The 15,319-nt window shown below is 38.3% G+C and overlaps 1 protein-coding gene across 1 annotated transcript in view; it reads left to right on the top strand.

The window, feature by feature from the left end:
- sema3fa (sema domain, immunoglobulin domain (Ig), short basic domain, secreted, (semaphorin) 3Fa) overlaps window positions 1-14,250 on the top strand; it is a 48,639-nt gene extending 34,389 nt beyond the window's left edge. Inside the window, exons 9-19 of the mRNA XM_041981313.1 lie at window positions 1,225-1,364; window positions 4,071-4,185; window positions 8,554-8,623; window positions 9,397-9,541; window positions 9,644-9,866; window positions 10,068-10,156; window positions 10,263-10,304; window positions 10,887-11,044; window positions 11,186-11,253; window positions 11,340-11,473; window positions 12,029-14,250. Of these exons, the coding sequence (XP_041837247.1) occupies window positions 1,225-1,364; window positions 4,071-4,185; window positions 8,554-8,623; window positions 9,397-9,541; window positions 9,644-9,866; window positions 10,068-10,156; window positions 10,263-10,304; window positions 10,887-11,044; window positions 11,186-11,253; window positions 11,340-11,473; window positions 12,029-12,457 (1,613 nt within the window). The 3' untranslated portion in view covers window positions 12,458-14,250. The remainder of the gene's footprint in view (window positions 1-1,224; window positions 1,365-4,070; window positions 4,186-8,553; window positions 8,624-9,396; window positions 9,542-9,643; window positions 9,867-10,067; window positions 10,157-10,262; window positions 10,305-10,886; window positions 11,045-11,185; window positions 11,254-11,339; window positions 11,474-12,028) is intronic.
- Window positions 14,251-15,319: the final 1,069 nt, after the last annotated feature.

The following is a 15,319-nucleotide window of genomic DNA, read 5'->3' as shown; positions in this document are numbered from 1 at the left end:
ATCAGGGGGAAATTAGAGAATGTCAGTAATGAGTCAGAGTAGCCTTCACTGTGTAATTAACCATGATTGTCACAGTGATATAACTGCTGGCTGGATGCTTTTGGTTGATGTTGCCGAATCAATGGCTCCCTCAGTGTTGCTGGATCCCAGATTTGCTATTGACCCTGTTGCCCTGACAACAGTCCCCTGCACTGAATCAGGACACCTGAGTCCTGCTAATCAGCCATGTGAAATCTCTCGGATACTACCCTTCCCCCACATTACAGGGACCCTAATTGCTCCCCCTCCTCCTGCTTTATGGTTTGTTCCCATTTGGGACACCGGTGTGTCACAGTAAGGAGGGGCTGACCCAGTGAATTAGTCAGTGGGCATGCACTGTGATGCCATTATCACTGGGAAGAAATTTATATGGTTTCTCTGACATCACCTTAGGTTTTATGAGGTTGTGAAAGTAAAACAGGACTAAAGAGCTGTGATATATCTTGCCGTTGTTCTTTAGGTCTAATGCTATTAGGGAAACTTGATGGACCTTTTTTCCACATTTATTCATGTTTCAGTTATTTTTTTTACCACCACCCCTCTAATATCATGAAAAGAAAAACTGTTCAGGAAATCAGAAAGAGGGAGTTTCAGACTGAACTTAACTATGGAACACATCCACTGGATATGCAAGTTAAATCTTAGAAGGCTTTATTTATTCATTCATTCGTCCTGAATGGGTATTCCCCCCCCCCCATTCCTTAGCATTTGGCTTTTAGATTTTGCAAAAAAAAAAAAAACTGAGAGAACTTTCCAGACATTCGTTGTAGTGTGGGTAAGAGAAACCTATTAAAATGTTGATGCAGTTCTGGATCACTTTCTTTAAAAGTAGGAGATGAAGAATTCATCTTGGCAGAGAACTGTGTTCCCTAAGTGGACCTGTAGATTGTTTTTTTGTTGTTTTTTTCTGTTTTTTTTTGGCAACATATCTGGAAGTGATCTTTTTAATGTCCCATATGAACAAGAGGAATGATTACAGCTGCCAAAAAGCTGTTTTAAGGTGCATATGAGCATGCTCATTTTAAATAGAAGGCTGTTAAAACTAAATCCCAGCTCTTTGGAAGTCCTTAAAAAGTCCCTTTCAAGCTCTCTTTCACATGTAAACGGAATCACAATTGAATGTACATCAGCACATACTGCAAAACCCCTAAGCACTCCATAATTTTTTTCTTTTCTCCCCTATAGATCCCACTTTTGTTCATGCACATCTCATCCCAGACAGCAATGAGAAAAATGATGACAAGCTCTACTTCTTCTTCCGCGAGAAAGCCTCTGAGATGGGCCAGAGTCCCATGACCCAGTCCAGGATAGGGCGGATCTGCCTGGTGAGTTATCGCAGCAGTCAACAAAGCTCATGTTGAAAATCACCAGTGCAAGGTTTATCTGTCTTCAGAATGGTTAGTTATGGTCTTTGGCTATTTATTTATTTATTTTTTTAGTTAGTCTTTTGAGACTCAAAAAGGAAGTCTGCTGTGATAATCAGTGTTTGCTAAACATAAAACTTTAACACACACCGCACAGTCTTTTTGAGTAAATTCAACTTGGGGCCTGTGTGTTAACCTTAATGTGTGTTAATCAGTGGTCACCAATAAGCAGACCAAATTCTGGGTCTGGACCCACAAGCTGTCCCATACAAATCCAGACATCCAGCCAAAATAGAAAGTTGTGATTTACAACCTGGTGGAGTGCTTCAGGCACAGCTTTTGTAGTTCAGTGGACAAGAATAAGTCCCAAAAAAAAGACCAACCACATGCTAGTTAAGCCACCCCACGTGATACCACACAGCCAAAATGGTCTGTTTGCCGTCTGGAATCTGTAAATATTACGACTCAACAGTTAGGTTAGAGGCAAGAAACACCTGAAAAGATGGTGGAAAGAAAAAGAAAGATAGCAATACACATAGAAAATAATAAAGGAAAAGAAACGGATGACTTCACTGGAGAAAGGTAAGGTAGAGAAAAATATGGGAGAAATGGAACTCTCCAAATAAAGAAAAGTGGAGCAAAAACAGTGCATTAAATCTGGAATGGACAGACACATTTCTGTTCATATTTCCACCAGGAGCATTGAATCATTTGTTACGTACGCTCACAAATTGTGGCACTTATTTAAAAGTGCCCATTTGAGATGCCTTTATAACACAAAATATAAAAGATCTGAACAAACATACTAAAATCTGAAGCTTGATCACAGAAAATGAGTAGTCACACATTTACTGCCCAACAATGTCATCATCAGTGTTCCCTCAGTGAAAAAATAATTTTATGATGGAGGGGTTGTCAAAGAATGCATGAGTGCAGCAACTGAGACACCACTGGAGGGAAAAGCAAAAACAACTAAGTATTGTTCCAGGTCCACCAACATATACCAACTGTCATACACCAACATGTGTATGACAATGGTTCTGACTCCACTTTTCTCTGTTTATTATATTTTCATCTATATTTGTAACATACTTAATTTTAACATTGTATTTTATTAATTAGTCTGAATGTGAAATCCTGCTCTACTTTTATTTAGTAAATGAAAGAACACACAAATCCTCTGTCATAGATGTAGTTCTATGTTACATGTAAATAAAGATTGACAAAATCGTTTATTTTAATTGTACTAAATTCATTTGATTAGACAGTCAGGTGTTGATTACATGCAGATGTTGATCAAACTACTTGCCTACTTAAATATATATCACACTAAATACTTAGACATTATGATCTTCCAGACCATAGTTTCAAGAAATGTTACCTAACTGGGGGTCCTTAAAGTTTAATTGAATACCCCTAAACGACATTATGATGGTCAATTAAAGTATAAAGCATTAAGGTTAGGGGTTTCTATTCATATCTATCCTGCATTTAAGTAAAAGTAACAATTTTTTTCTAATGAATTGAGTCACTTTAATCTGGTTACTCCAGGCAAAGTACAAAATTAACTCATGTTTGTCTTAGTCATGGTGATTCAGAAGTTGCAAGAGGTTGCTGAAAGTATGCTATGACTTGTCTTTCAACCACAGATCTTTTGTTCCAAGGACCAACCAATATATTATAAATTATTATATAACACTGCATGTTACTCTACTACAATTGGCATCTTGATATGTAAAAATGCATACATATGGGTGCTTTTGAGAAATTCTGGTCGGTGTAGAAATTGTTGGTGGTGTAGTGATACTGTGGCTGCCTTACTGCCTCACTTTTTTCAATCACTCCAATTTTTACTTCTATTAAGGTCATTCATCAACACCCCTATAAAGTTAGAACTATATTTAACCAGATTTGTGAATGATGAGACTTCAGAACCTTCCGTGCATGGACTTCAGATAAAAAAATCTTCCCGAGATGGTACTGTTTACAAAGTTCATCCTGTGAGTATGCATTTCAGAGGATATGTATTAAACAAGGCTAAACGCCTGCAGTTCTTCACTGAGTTACAGCTGTGCTCTGAGGTAAATGCTGCAGTAATATCCTTAGATGTGCACACTGGAGTTTCAGTTGTAACAGATGTGTCATGTATTCCCTCAGATGAACCATCAAGGTATTTTTTGGACTTAATGCACAGATAATGGCATAATTGTCAAAATAACATAAAATATAATCAGTAATGTTTTCATGCATGATAGAAGTTAATCTGAATAATTTCTGGAAGATATTTAAGCATGTCATGCTCCCACCCAAAGTCCACAAGAAACTCTAAAAACAAAATTCCTTCTGGGTCTTTATTGCAGAAGGTAATAATTCACACAAAGTGTGTTTCTTCAAGCACCAAAACTCATCTGGACTGTGTTGAACTCTAACCCAGGAATCTTTTTTCCCAGGGCTTGACTCTTTACCTCATAGTAGCAGTTGGCTGACCTCTTATGCAGACTGGTCAAACTGAAACACAGAGTTGATCTACATTCATACAGACTCAATGACAGTCTCACCTCAGCTAGTTTGACCAGCTGTTTCAGGCAGCTGATATTGTTGGAGTGGTAGCTTTGATTGGTTGTTAGAGCACTCTGAGGTTAAATTGTGCATATATTTGCCTTACAGAATGACGATGGTGGACACTGCTGTCTGGTTAACAAGTGGAGCACATTTCTGAAAGCTCGCCTCATCTGCTCGGTGCCTGGAGCTGATGGAATCGAGACACACTTCGATGAACTAAGTGAGTTTAGACATTATTTTCCCCTTTAAGGATTCTCCTACCACCCCTTACCCTAGCCAAGCTTCTGTAATCCTTGCGGTTATCTCTTAACAACGCCTCATCCCCTCATCATCTGTGTTCTGTGCGTACCACCTGTTGCCCACTCACACTCAACATATCAGATCCAAAACTGCACATTTTTACACGAATAGGGAAAACACTGCAACTGTAGCATTTTACAGATCGATTTCCACAATTTAGGGAGCTTGTAATGGATCTGCTGGGAGCTAGTGTGAAGCACATAATGAATGTGTCCGTGACCTCACAGAAAACCCAGCAGATGGAAAGAGCATTCATAAATGGCCGCGTAACCACAACTACTCAAAACAAGGGTTTGCAGATGGACCCCATGTTGACAGATTCAGTATCAACAACTTTGTCATTTGTAGAGTTCGCTTCACATTTGCTTTGCATATTTTTACCATGATGTTAATCCACGTTTACCCAGATTTGAATGCAGTATGAGTGTGTGTGGGGGCCAACGGCTTACTGTACAGTAGGAACACATATCCAGCTGTATTCAGCACGTCTTCCCAGCGAAGCTGCAGCTTTAGATTAAGGTATCACCGAGTCATACATGTTAATCTTGACATTTGTATTACTTTAAATATTAACATGGCTCTTGGGCAGAATGTATCTTTTTATGAAAGCTGTTGTCCTCAATGTGGGGCAGTTGTGTTTTGCTTTTGAGCACCGTCAATGTTGTAGTGAGTTTTGCATTTAATTTTTTTTAAGACAAATATATACATGCACACAGAGTAATAAAAGGAATGGGCATCTGGAATCAGCCCAAGTCCCTGTGGATCATCCCAGCCCGTCTGTCATACACGCAGGATTATGCAGGAATATACTGCATCCCTGAAATTATAATGACAATTAGTATGAATGTTTCGTTTTGGGTTTTTTTTGTTTTGCTTTTTGCTATTTCATTATCATGTAAAAATCTGACTTTATAACAATTTAATTGTCAAGCTAAAATTTTTTGCTTGAATTGTATTTTGAAAGTCAAGCCATTTTCAAGCCATTCACCCATCATGACATCTTTACTATGTAGGCTGGCACTTAGAGTCATGTGACGTACTAAATCCTTTTCTGTTTTAAACTTTTTCCACTACTGAAATTAACTGAATGATAAGGAGATTTGATTACATGGTATGAATCATACGAACCTTAGTAGAGCCAGTGGTTGCTACTAACAGCTAAACTATGTGGCCTGCTTGACACTTAAACTGCACTTTTTCTTTGTTGCTCGAATGACAAAGGGATGCAGGGATCCTTTCAGTTTTATTAACATTTCCCCATGGAAATGATGAGTTAAATAGTATAGCAAAGTGTATTCAAATCCTGGCTCCTGCCCCTTATATTTTACACAAGTTCCTGCTCCAGCACACCTAGTTGTTGAATGGGTTATTACCACGGTTCTGTGCAGCTTAATGATGAACTGATGAGCTGACCCATTTATCTGCATCATGTGTAATGGAGCAAGGGAAACATGGGAAACATGTAGAGCAGGGGGGCTTTGGGACAAGGACGGGGAAACTCTAGCATAGCTGTTGTCCAAATAAAAAAGGATCTGTATAACTTTACAGACTTCAAACATGAGATTTAACAAACCTACTTTCAATCATCTTCATATACATTTTCAAGTTTGCTGCAGTTGTTTCAACGTGAGATAAAAGGTCAGCTGACCAATCATAAAAACAGTTTGGACTATACCTTTTGAACTTTGTCACATAAAACCTGATTCCCCTGATAGGAGACTGGACAACTTCTCCTTCTCTGCCTGAGACTGTTGTGTGGTACAAGCTAGCAGCAATGGTTTCTGTTGAAGCGGTAATGACTGACACCAAATACTGTTATTTATTTTGATTGGTTGTTTTCAATCAGGTTTGGTGGATATTAGTAAACTGCACTGGAATGTCTGTTTTATGCATTACTTTGCATAGTGATCATTTCTGCATTTTTATTCGACTTACCAGGGTCTGCCATAAGTATGTGTTTGATGTGCCTTGTGTGCTATTGTGCCATTGGAAGCTACTGTACCTTACTTCTGTTTGACTATGCAATGCACACTTTGCAACACAAGCAAGTTGTATGTTTTTGTTTTTTAAGCACTGCTTAAAATGTTTAAGTGAACCAGTCATACCTGAACAGCAATACAACACTCGCCAACTTTGTATTCAACACAGCTGTGACCTGAATCTGTAGAAAAATCTCATACTCGCGATGATGTTTTGCAAATGTTTATGCACCAAGAGCACTCAGAGCTGTGACAGAAAAGCACTCATCTGTCAGTGTTGCTGTACTTTTCGTAGTCTCTTCACAGTACAGCAGGTCAGGTCAGCCTCTGCAGATGAGCACTCGTACTGAGGTCATTGTGAGTCCTGAGGTGCAATAAAACATCCCACAGCACTGTGGTCGTTCTTCCCACAAACCACAGGCAGTCTGGTAGAAATGTACTCTGTCTCCAGGACTGCTGGTCCTGGTGGAGCCCAGCAGAAGCATCAGAGTAGCTGTATGAGGACTCGAGGGAAAGAGTGGAGTAGATTCAGATGGCAAGGCTAAGAAATGAAAAGAAATTCAGTGTTTTGCAGAGGGAAGAGTGTAACAAAAAGGCAGAAAAATGCACAAATGAAATAGCAATGAAAAAAGCCTGCCAGACAAAAACAAGAATAAATTTATGGGGTTTGAAATTTTACAGCCTTTTCTGAATTGTAATTATGGGCTAAATATTGTTTTAATTCTTCTTTAAATCCCTTTACTTTATACATCCTCAAGCCTCTTTTATCCTTCTAAAGAAACCAGATGTTTTCCTTCTTGATTTAATTCTTTTTGCTTTTTTCCCCCCCTCTGTAATGGTTTAAACAATTACATTTCTACAACATATTTAAATGCACAACTGTTAGCGCTGGTGACAAGAATAAAATCTGTTATAATTTATGAGTTACTTTTCTCTGGTGACTATTTACTGAGTGCATGATTCACATTTTCTTTATTCACATTTACCCCAGTTCTTTCCATTACAATGCTCGTAGCAATTTGAGATGTTTCTCAGCAAATACCGTAGTTAGAAAGCCTCAAAGACTCTGTCTGATCTGACACATCAGAAACAAAAGTCAGAATGATGAAACTTGTTCCAGTTCTCTGCTGATTTATTTCTTTTTCTTTTTTCTTTTTTTCCATAGCCAGGAGGTCTGTCAAACTGGCGTCAGATGGGTTATGAATTTCCTCTTTGTTTGCCAGAAGTTAATTTTTGCTTTAGTGATAGCCAGCCATTACCTGTCATTTTCATACCTTGGCACAAGTGGAGATTTATTTTTCTTTTCAGAAAAGTTTCCAAACTCATGATCAAAAGGGAGTTTGATTATTCAAAAACTTTGCAGAGCTTTATCCTTCTTATCTGATGCTTGAATAGTTAAAGCCAAAGGGACAAACTTCAGATTGTGTGCTATTATATTTCACCTTCTGTTCTGCATAGATAATTGTGCTTTGTTCAGGTTCAAGTTGTTCTCAAGTTCATTCAGGTGATGCTTGAACAAAAAATCTGAGCTTTAGCTCTGCAACTTGTGTCAGATTAACACCTTGCTTTTCACAAATAGCTATGAAAAAGATCTCAAAAAAGAGAGGATCAGATTCAATACCTATTCACTGAAATAGGGCTTGATAAAAGCTTGATTACAGGTAGTTATTTGTCCTAACTGGTCAAGGTCTTTTCAAACAAGTGATCCAAGCTCCTCTTACTAGCTTTCCATTGATTTGAAACATTAAACGGACCTGTGTGTACTCAGCCCGTCTACTTAAAATTTATATCAGTTTTCCTCTGTATTGTTTTTCCTTACACATTTCTCTCTTGAAGCCATCAGAGCATAGTCAGGGTTCACAATTTCCTCAGCCCCATAGTCACTGGATGCATATGGCTCTTATTAAAGCCATGTTTCACCAGACATCTCTATTTCACTTCTATTCCCTGCTGAGACTCTGGCACTGTAGTTTCAGCTTTAGAAGAGTTTGGATTCAGGATCTTATTGAGGCTCTGGTAACCACAGCTCATGGAGAGCTCGCTCTTAACTTCCCCTTGAAGGAAACAGAAAGTCTCCATATGTCTCCTTATTGGGTTGGAACCAACATAAAATCTTAGGATTGTTTAATTAGAGACACTATTTTTTTTGTTGTTTTCTATGACCATAATCTCTCAAGTTAAAACATGAAAAGATCAAATTCAGAAAACTTTTTATTAAACTTTTTATACTAAAACTTCAGGAATATTTACTGAAATGTCTCTATTATTTTTCATGGCTTATAACAACATATTTTGTCATTATCTATTAGGAGATGTATACATTCAGCCAACTCAGGACACCAAGAATCCAGTCATCTATGGAGTCTTCTCAGTTTCGGGGTGAGTGAGTGATGACTTTCTTAAACTCTCTAACCTCAGTTTGGATGTGAAGTGTATTTTGGTTTCTCATTTTCATTCAGCCTGAAGGTTTTCTGCTCTCTGTATGTTGAAATGCTGTACGGCCTGTCACACTCAGGCTACAAAGACAAGACAGAAAGTGAATGTGCAGCCCAGAGGGAGAGGCAGATCTCTGAAAGGCTGTCTGAGCCTATAGTATCTCAGAGCTGGCCAGGTTTGATAGCTGGTTGTCATTCAGCACTTTGCATTAAAATTCAAGACATGTAAACTGAGACTCTTTTGGCACACATGTAGGAAGAGGTGTGCACAGACACATAATAAACATGCCATGATTAATGTATTTAAGAATGAAATACAGGTATTGTCTCCATCCTCAGTATAGGAATCAGGCATATTAAACCCAGCTGATAAAAACACATGTGGTGTTAATGATAGGGGCCCATGACAGGAGGTACAAACATACTACACCCACCGCACCGCAGAAAGAGCCCTTACTCTGGCGATTCTCTGCCATATGTGGGTGTTTGTATGTCACTGTGTCAGACAGCTTGACTCAACTTGCACCAGTTTGAGTTTGTGTTTGTGTGTCATGATGTTTAAGTGTGTTCCTGTAAGAGGCAGACTTACTACGTGGGAAGGAAGTCAGATCCGCCATCCACAGAGAGACTTCACAGTCATTATCTCAGGGAGTGAGATAACCAGCATCATCTGGCTCATGCGTCTGTGTTTTCCTGTTTTTGCCTGCCCTCCTCTAGATCTGTGTTTAAAGGCTCTGCAGTGTGCGTCTACTCCATGGCAGACATCCGTATGGTCTTCAATGGACCGTTTGCCCACAAGGAAGGGCCCAACTACCAATGGGTGGCATACACTGGAAAGATCCCTTATCCTCGACCTGGCACGGTGTGTTTAAAAATACAGAAAATAAGTGTTTTTAACCATAGGCTATGAAAAACTGCACATGAGCAGATTTGAATTTTTTCTTTTTTTTTTTTTTTCTTCCAGTGTCCTGGAGGCACTTTCACCCCAAACATGAAATCTACAAAAGACTATCCAGATGAGGTTATCAACTTCATGAGAAACCACCCCACCATGTTCAATGCTGTATACCCAGTGCACAAGCGCCCCCTGGTGGTCAGAACCAATGTGGACTATGAGTTCACCACAATTGCTGTTGACCAAGTGAGAGCTGCTGATGGGAGCTATGAAGTACTCTTCCTGGGTACAGGTCAGTGCTTGAGGCATTTCCATACTGCTGCCATATTCACATACATGGTGACATAATCAGCCTTTTAAGTATAAATTAGTCATATTATGGAATTTATCAAAACAGTTCTCATTTGTGGGTTTTAGAGTAAGAATGAACTATTTTTATAACTAAAAGTGTCATGATACTAAAGTAAAACTGCTTTTCTCTGTGTCATTTCAGATCGAGGAACAGTTCAAAAAGTTATTGTACTGCCAAGAGATGACTTGCAGACAGAGGAGCTGGTATTAGAGGAGGTGGAGGTATTCAAGGTAAGTCTAGTCATTATTCTATAATTAGGTTATCTGTGACAGAAGAATATAACACTGCCATTATTCCCTGTTTACTCTTCTAAAGTTGTGAACTGTATCACTGCAGGTTCCCACTCCAATTACCACCATGAAGATTTCATCAAAACGGGTAAGTTACTTTGAAGTGGATTGCAGAGAATAATTTATTCAGAATAGTAGCCAACAGACTTCTACAAAGTCATACACATAGTCATTAAATCAAATAATAAATTATATACTGAACAAGAAAGTTAATTGTATTTGATCTCTTCGTATTCCAGGTCAGTATTAATTAGAAATTAAAGACTATAGTTGCTGGATTTCATAATTATTTAAAAAATACAAACAAGCCACACATCACCAATAGCTTTTGAGGGGTCCAGATGTTTTGCAAAATGCAGGCAACATGCTCTTTCTGGGGAGCTGGAGACAATACACAGAGGGTGGCACTGGAGGTTTACATTTACAGAGCGGCAGTGCTTGTAGTTCAGATATGGGACTGGTTTGAAGAAAGTCTTAATGTTAATGAGTGTGAGGTCAGTGGCAGATATGGTGTTGACACGTCAGTGAATGCGCTAATGTGCAAGGTGACCCAGTCTGAGCCTTTAAATATAGTAATCAATTCACTTATGTTTGGCTAACTATTATCACAAAGTTTTACCTTTCATATAGCTTATTTAATTTGGCTCTTTTTTTGGCTCTTTTGTAATAGCAACAACTGTATGTTGGATCAGTGTTGGGTGTGACCCACCTGGCTCTCCACCGGTGTGATGTGTATGGGGAGGCCTGCGCTGACTGCTGTCTGGCCCGGGACCCATACTGCGCCTGGGATGGCAAATCCTGCTCCAGATATTCTGCCTCACCAAAGAGGTGAGTCAGAGTCTTAGTATTTCTGTATATTTATTGAGTTGGTAATGTTTTTTTTTTGTTTGTTTGTTTTGTTTTGTTTTGTTTTGTTTTTTAATGTCGAAGTTGAAGTTTTTACTTTCATTGTTGATTCAACCCCTTTAGACGAAGCCGTCGACAGGATGTAAAATATGGAAACCCAATCCGCCAGTGCCGAGGTTTTAACTCTAACAGTGAGTATCACTTTGGAATAAGACTGCAGAGCAATCCATATTTTTCTACAAATGAAAGTGTAACTCTGTCATATATTGCTTCATAGGCAATAAGAATACTCTGGAGACTGTTCAGTACGGAGTGGAGGGAAGTACTACATTCTTGGAGTGCCAGGCTCGATCTCCTCATGTGTCTCTCAAGTGGCATCTCCAAAAGGAAAACAGTGACAGGAGGAAGGAGGTGAGCATCATTGTAAATGTGAAGTAGTTACAGCAAGGGAGTGGATTAAACTTAATACATTTGCTCAACTGCTGTAGTTAAGTCCTATACTGAGATATTTTACTTCCATTTTATGTTGCTATTACTTCACCTCCAATATACTCCAATGCATTTATTTTACATATCTAGTTACTATCTTTAAATATACATACATTTTTTTAATAATTGAATATCTCACTATAAATTGCTTATTGGAATGCAAAAAGTCCAAAAATTGGGGACAGATTTATGTGAACTTTTTCTATTCTTGTCTAACCTATCGATTATCTCAAGACTCCTCAGATTAATCTGGTGTCCCTGTATGTACAAGTGTATATAAAGCAGTTTTAAGCAGCTCCACCTCCATCATCTTCAGCAGTAACACACTGATGCTTCAGTGTTAGTAATCTCATGATTCACTGCATGATATTATACTAGTCGACATAACTAAACGCAAACCTTAGGCACACTCATGGACAAGGGCCGGAGTATGAACTTTATTCTAAGTTGTAAAAATGAGCTTCTTTTTCCCTTCAGATTCGCTCAGAGGGCCGCATCCTGAAAACAGATCAAGGCCTTCTGATACGCTCACTGCAGTCTTCAGACAACGGCATCTACCAGTGCACCTCCACAGAGAAGAACTTCAAGCACACTCTAGTGAAACTGCAGCTTGTGGTCCTCTCCAGTCGTACAGTCAACAACGTGTTGGTGGAGACAGGCAGCCCGGCCCTCCCTCCACTTCAGTCCAGTGTCTTGACTCCGAGTGCCGGTCAGTATAAGGACCTGCTAACCATCCTCAGCCAGCCAGAGATGGGGCTGATCAACCAGTACTGCCAGGATTACTGGCAGCATGGAGATGGCAGCTTCGGGGACAGCAAAGCCAAAAGCATGAAGGAGCTTAAAGAACAGAAGAAGCCTCGAAACCGCCGGCATCATGATGAGAAGGCAACTCCAGCTGAGACATGAGGAGTTCAGTGTACAACCTGTCATATTCAGACACCACCCTTGTCTACCTTTTCACACAACCTTCCAAATACTACTACCCTCCATTTAGGAGAATGACTCCAGTAAAATGATAGATTATCATAAAGGACGAGACAGACACTTAAACAGAAAGCATCAGTTTCTATGTAACTGTTGGAAAAAAAAATACACAATATTTATTGTAGGTTGTAAAAAGTAATTCTTTGTACCTATCTAGAAAACATGTTTTTGTGAATAGATACATCTGTGCAAATATTGTTATAATATTATTGTTAGTGTTATTGTTTATTACAGTGTGTTATTATGTTGAGAAGATCTTTATGTTTGGTGTTTTTTAAACAGCAACAGTATCCCAGGACTTTGAGAGCATCCACGCATTGACAAGGACCCATTAACATAACTGTCAATGGCAACCATGTTGGATCATCTGACTGCTGGCAGTATTCAGTATCTAAGCTCAAAGTCAAGTCTGGAAGTTTTCATCTTTATCGAACTTCAGTAAATGTCCTCACCAGAACTATTCACTATATACAACCCCCCACCCTTTTTTTTTTTTTTTTTTTTTTTTTGCAAAATATAAGCAGAAAGATATTTAAAAAAAGAGGACATAAAGAAAGCTGGTATGCCCACAGACTGCAGCTGTGACTACATGTTGCAGATATACAGGCACATGTGATTGAAAGGCCCTCTGTTGGAGGGCCTCTGTCCATGATGTGGTCCAGTCGGGCTGAAGTGAAGACGCTGCATCGCTCGTTCATATTCTTCCATAATCAGTTGCTGCCAAGTGTTTGTTTTGTTGATACTGTATGTGAATATCACATCTCAATGTTGTGTTCTTAACCACGTGATCTTTGTGATAAACTGTTATTTGAGGGGGGAAAAAACGTTCTTTTAATGACACAAAAGCTAAAAACATAACATTGCCTTCTTTTTTTCTCTCTGTGGAGATAAGATATTCCAGCAGGCAGCTATATGTGAGTCTGTGACAGTTTGTGATTAAAAAAAATATATATATTAGACAAAGCACCTTCTGTTGCCAAATTGGTGATTTTAATAAATCTTATATTAAATCTTTGTCATGTATCTGTGGCATATTACATATGTCCATAAAAGACAGTTTGTTTTATTCTTTTTTTTTTTTTTTTTTTTTTTTTTTTTGCATTCCTACCATTTTCATGTAAATATTGATGAAAACAAATCATGTAATCTAGCTACAAAAATGTGCAGATTTACACTGCTTGGAAATGATGAATGGTGCTGTTCTTACTGTGTCATCTAATAACAACAGAACTGTTATTGGTGCCACAAACTTCATGCAAAACTGTAAAACTGAGGAACTTCTGCACAGTAAAACGCCACAGGTTTGACCACTAACAAGCTGATCGCCACCAAACTTGAAGAGAAACGTAAGATACAATCTTCAGAAGGTGGATTTTCAATGTGCATGGCATGTACAGTGTATGTATGTGGTACTTGTCTAAAATACAATGTTGCTGTGGATGTCACTGAATGTCTTTCTTCTTGTGGGAATATGGATCCTTTTTATGATGGGAAACGCTGAAAGATTGTGATTTAATTTTTGCTCTCGTTATGAAAAATAGAAATTTGAAAACCAGATGGCATATATTTCAAACATGTTCATCAGTTTTCTCCATTTGGCAGGTTAAGGCGATGTATGATATGCACAGTTGGTGTTAATGTAATGACTTGTATAAATGACTATCTTTTCTTCCTCATCAATGTTGCTAACTAATAAATTAAAGCTCTATATTTTATAATAACATCTGTTCTCCTTTATTTGCCTGGCACAATATACAGGGTAGTTTTTACAGCCTCTCAACAGGAAGTGTGTGTGAGATGAGCTTCAGGACTGTTGCTGCAAAGATCACAACAATAGCATGAAGAACAGTCCTGCAAGGGGCGAAACAGAACGTAATGTTAACAACAAAATACTTGCAGAAATATCTACAATCCCCCCCAAAAACTCTTTATACAGTATGTCCATTGTATGAAATGTAGTGATGTAAATGCCTTCTACACAAGTGTACTCAACATATGAGTGCATCAGGCCTGAGAACTTAATGGAAGAATATAACACTGTGGCACATCTATATGATAACGAGGATGTTCAACTACATTTGTGGTCTCCTGGGCCAAAAGCTGAGTATTTAGGGGGCATAAATTCTTCATATATTTTGAGAAAAATAGGGACTACTTGCCAACATCAAAACCTCACCTAAGCTGTGAAGTATTGTGGAGAGGTTTTCATTGTTTTGGGCCTTTTTGCTACCTTAGTGCTTTAATTCCTTTTAATCATTGAGGGAAGCAAGAATATAGATTATTACACAAACATATAAGAGCATTTACAAAAGTTTTGTAAAGGCCAAGTTTAAGTCTTCATCTTAATTGTGACATTGCCGAAATTTCATAAATATCATTGAAGTGGACTTCATAGTCATTGTCATAACTTCATAAGCAGCAAAAAATAAATACATAAATGAAAAATAAAAAAATTATGGAGGTTTGTGCTGCTAAAAGAGATTTTTACAAGTCACTAATTTAAAAAGTTCCCATACTTCTTCCAGCCTGTTCCATAATATATTCTGTTCTCTTGTTTTTGTCAAGTATGTGTCAAGTATTAAATACAGTTAACCTTGTGTTATTTAACTACAATGATTAAAAAAGTATTTCTCTTAAAGGAGTGATCCAGTCCAGAACAAGGACCCCAAGTAAAGATGCATAGCTGCGTAATGCAAATATAGAAACCACATGAGAGCTATTACAAATATAGCATTTTTAATTTGCCTAAACTATTTATACAAGGTATTTACTGCCGCAGCTGGT

This window comes from Melanotaenia boesemani, chromosome 3 (genome assembly GCF_017639745.1).
Source record: "Melanotaenia boesemani isolate fMelBoe1 chromosome 3, fMelBoe1.pri, whole genome shotgun sequence".
In the NCBI taxonomy this organism is placed as follows: domain Eukaryota; kingdom Metazoa; phylum Chordata; class Actinopteri; order Atheriniformes; family Melanotaeniidae; genus Melanotaenia; species Melanotaenia boesemani.
Note: the sequence above shows the minus strand (reverse complement) of the source record. Positions and strands in the feature narration are given on the sequence as shown.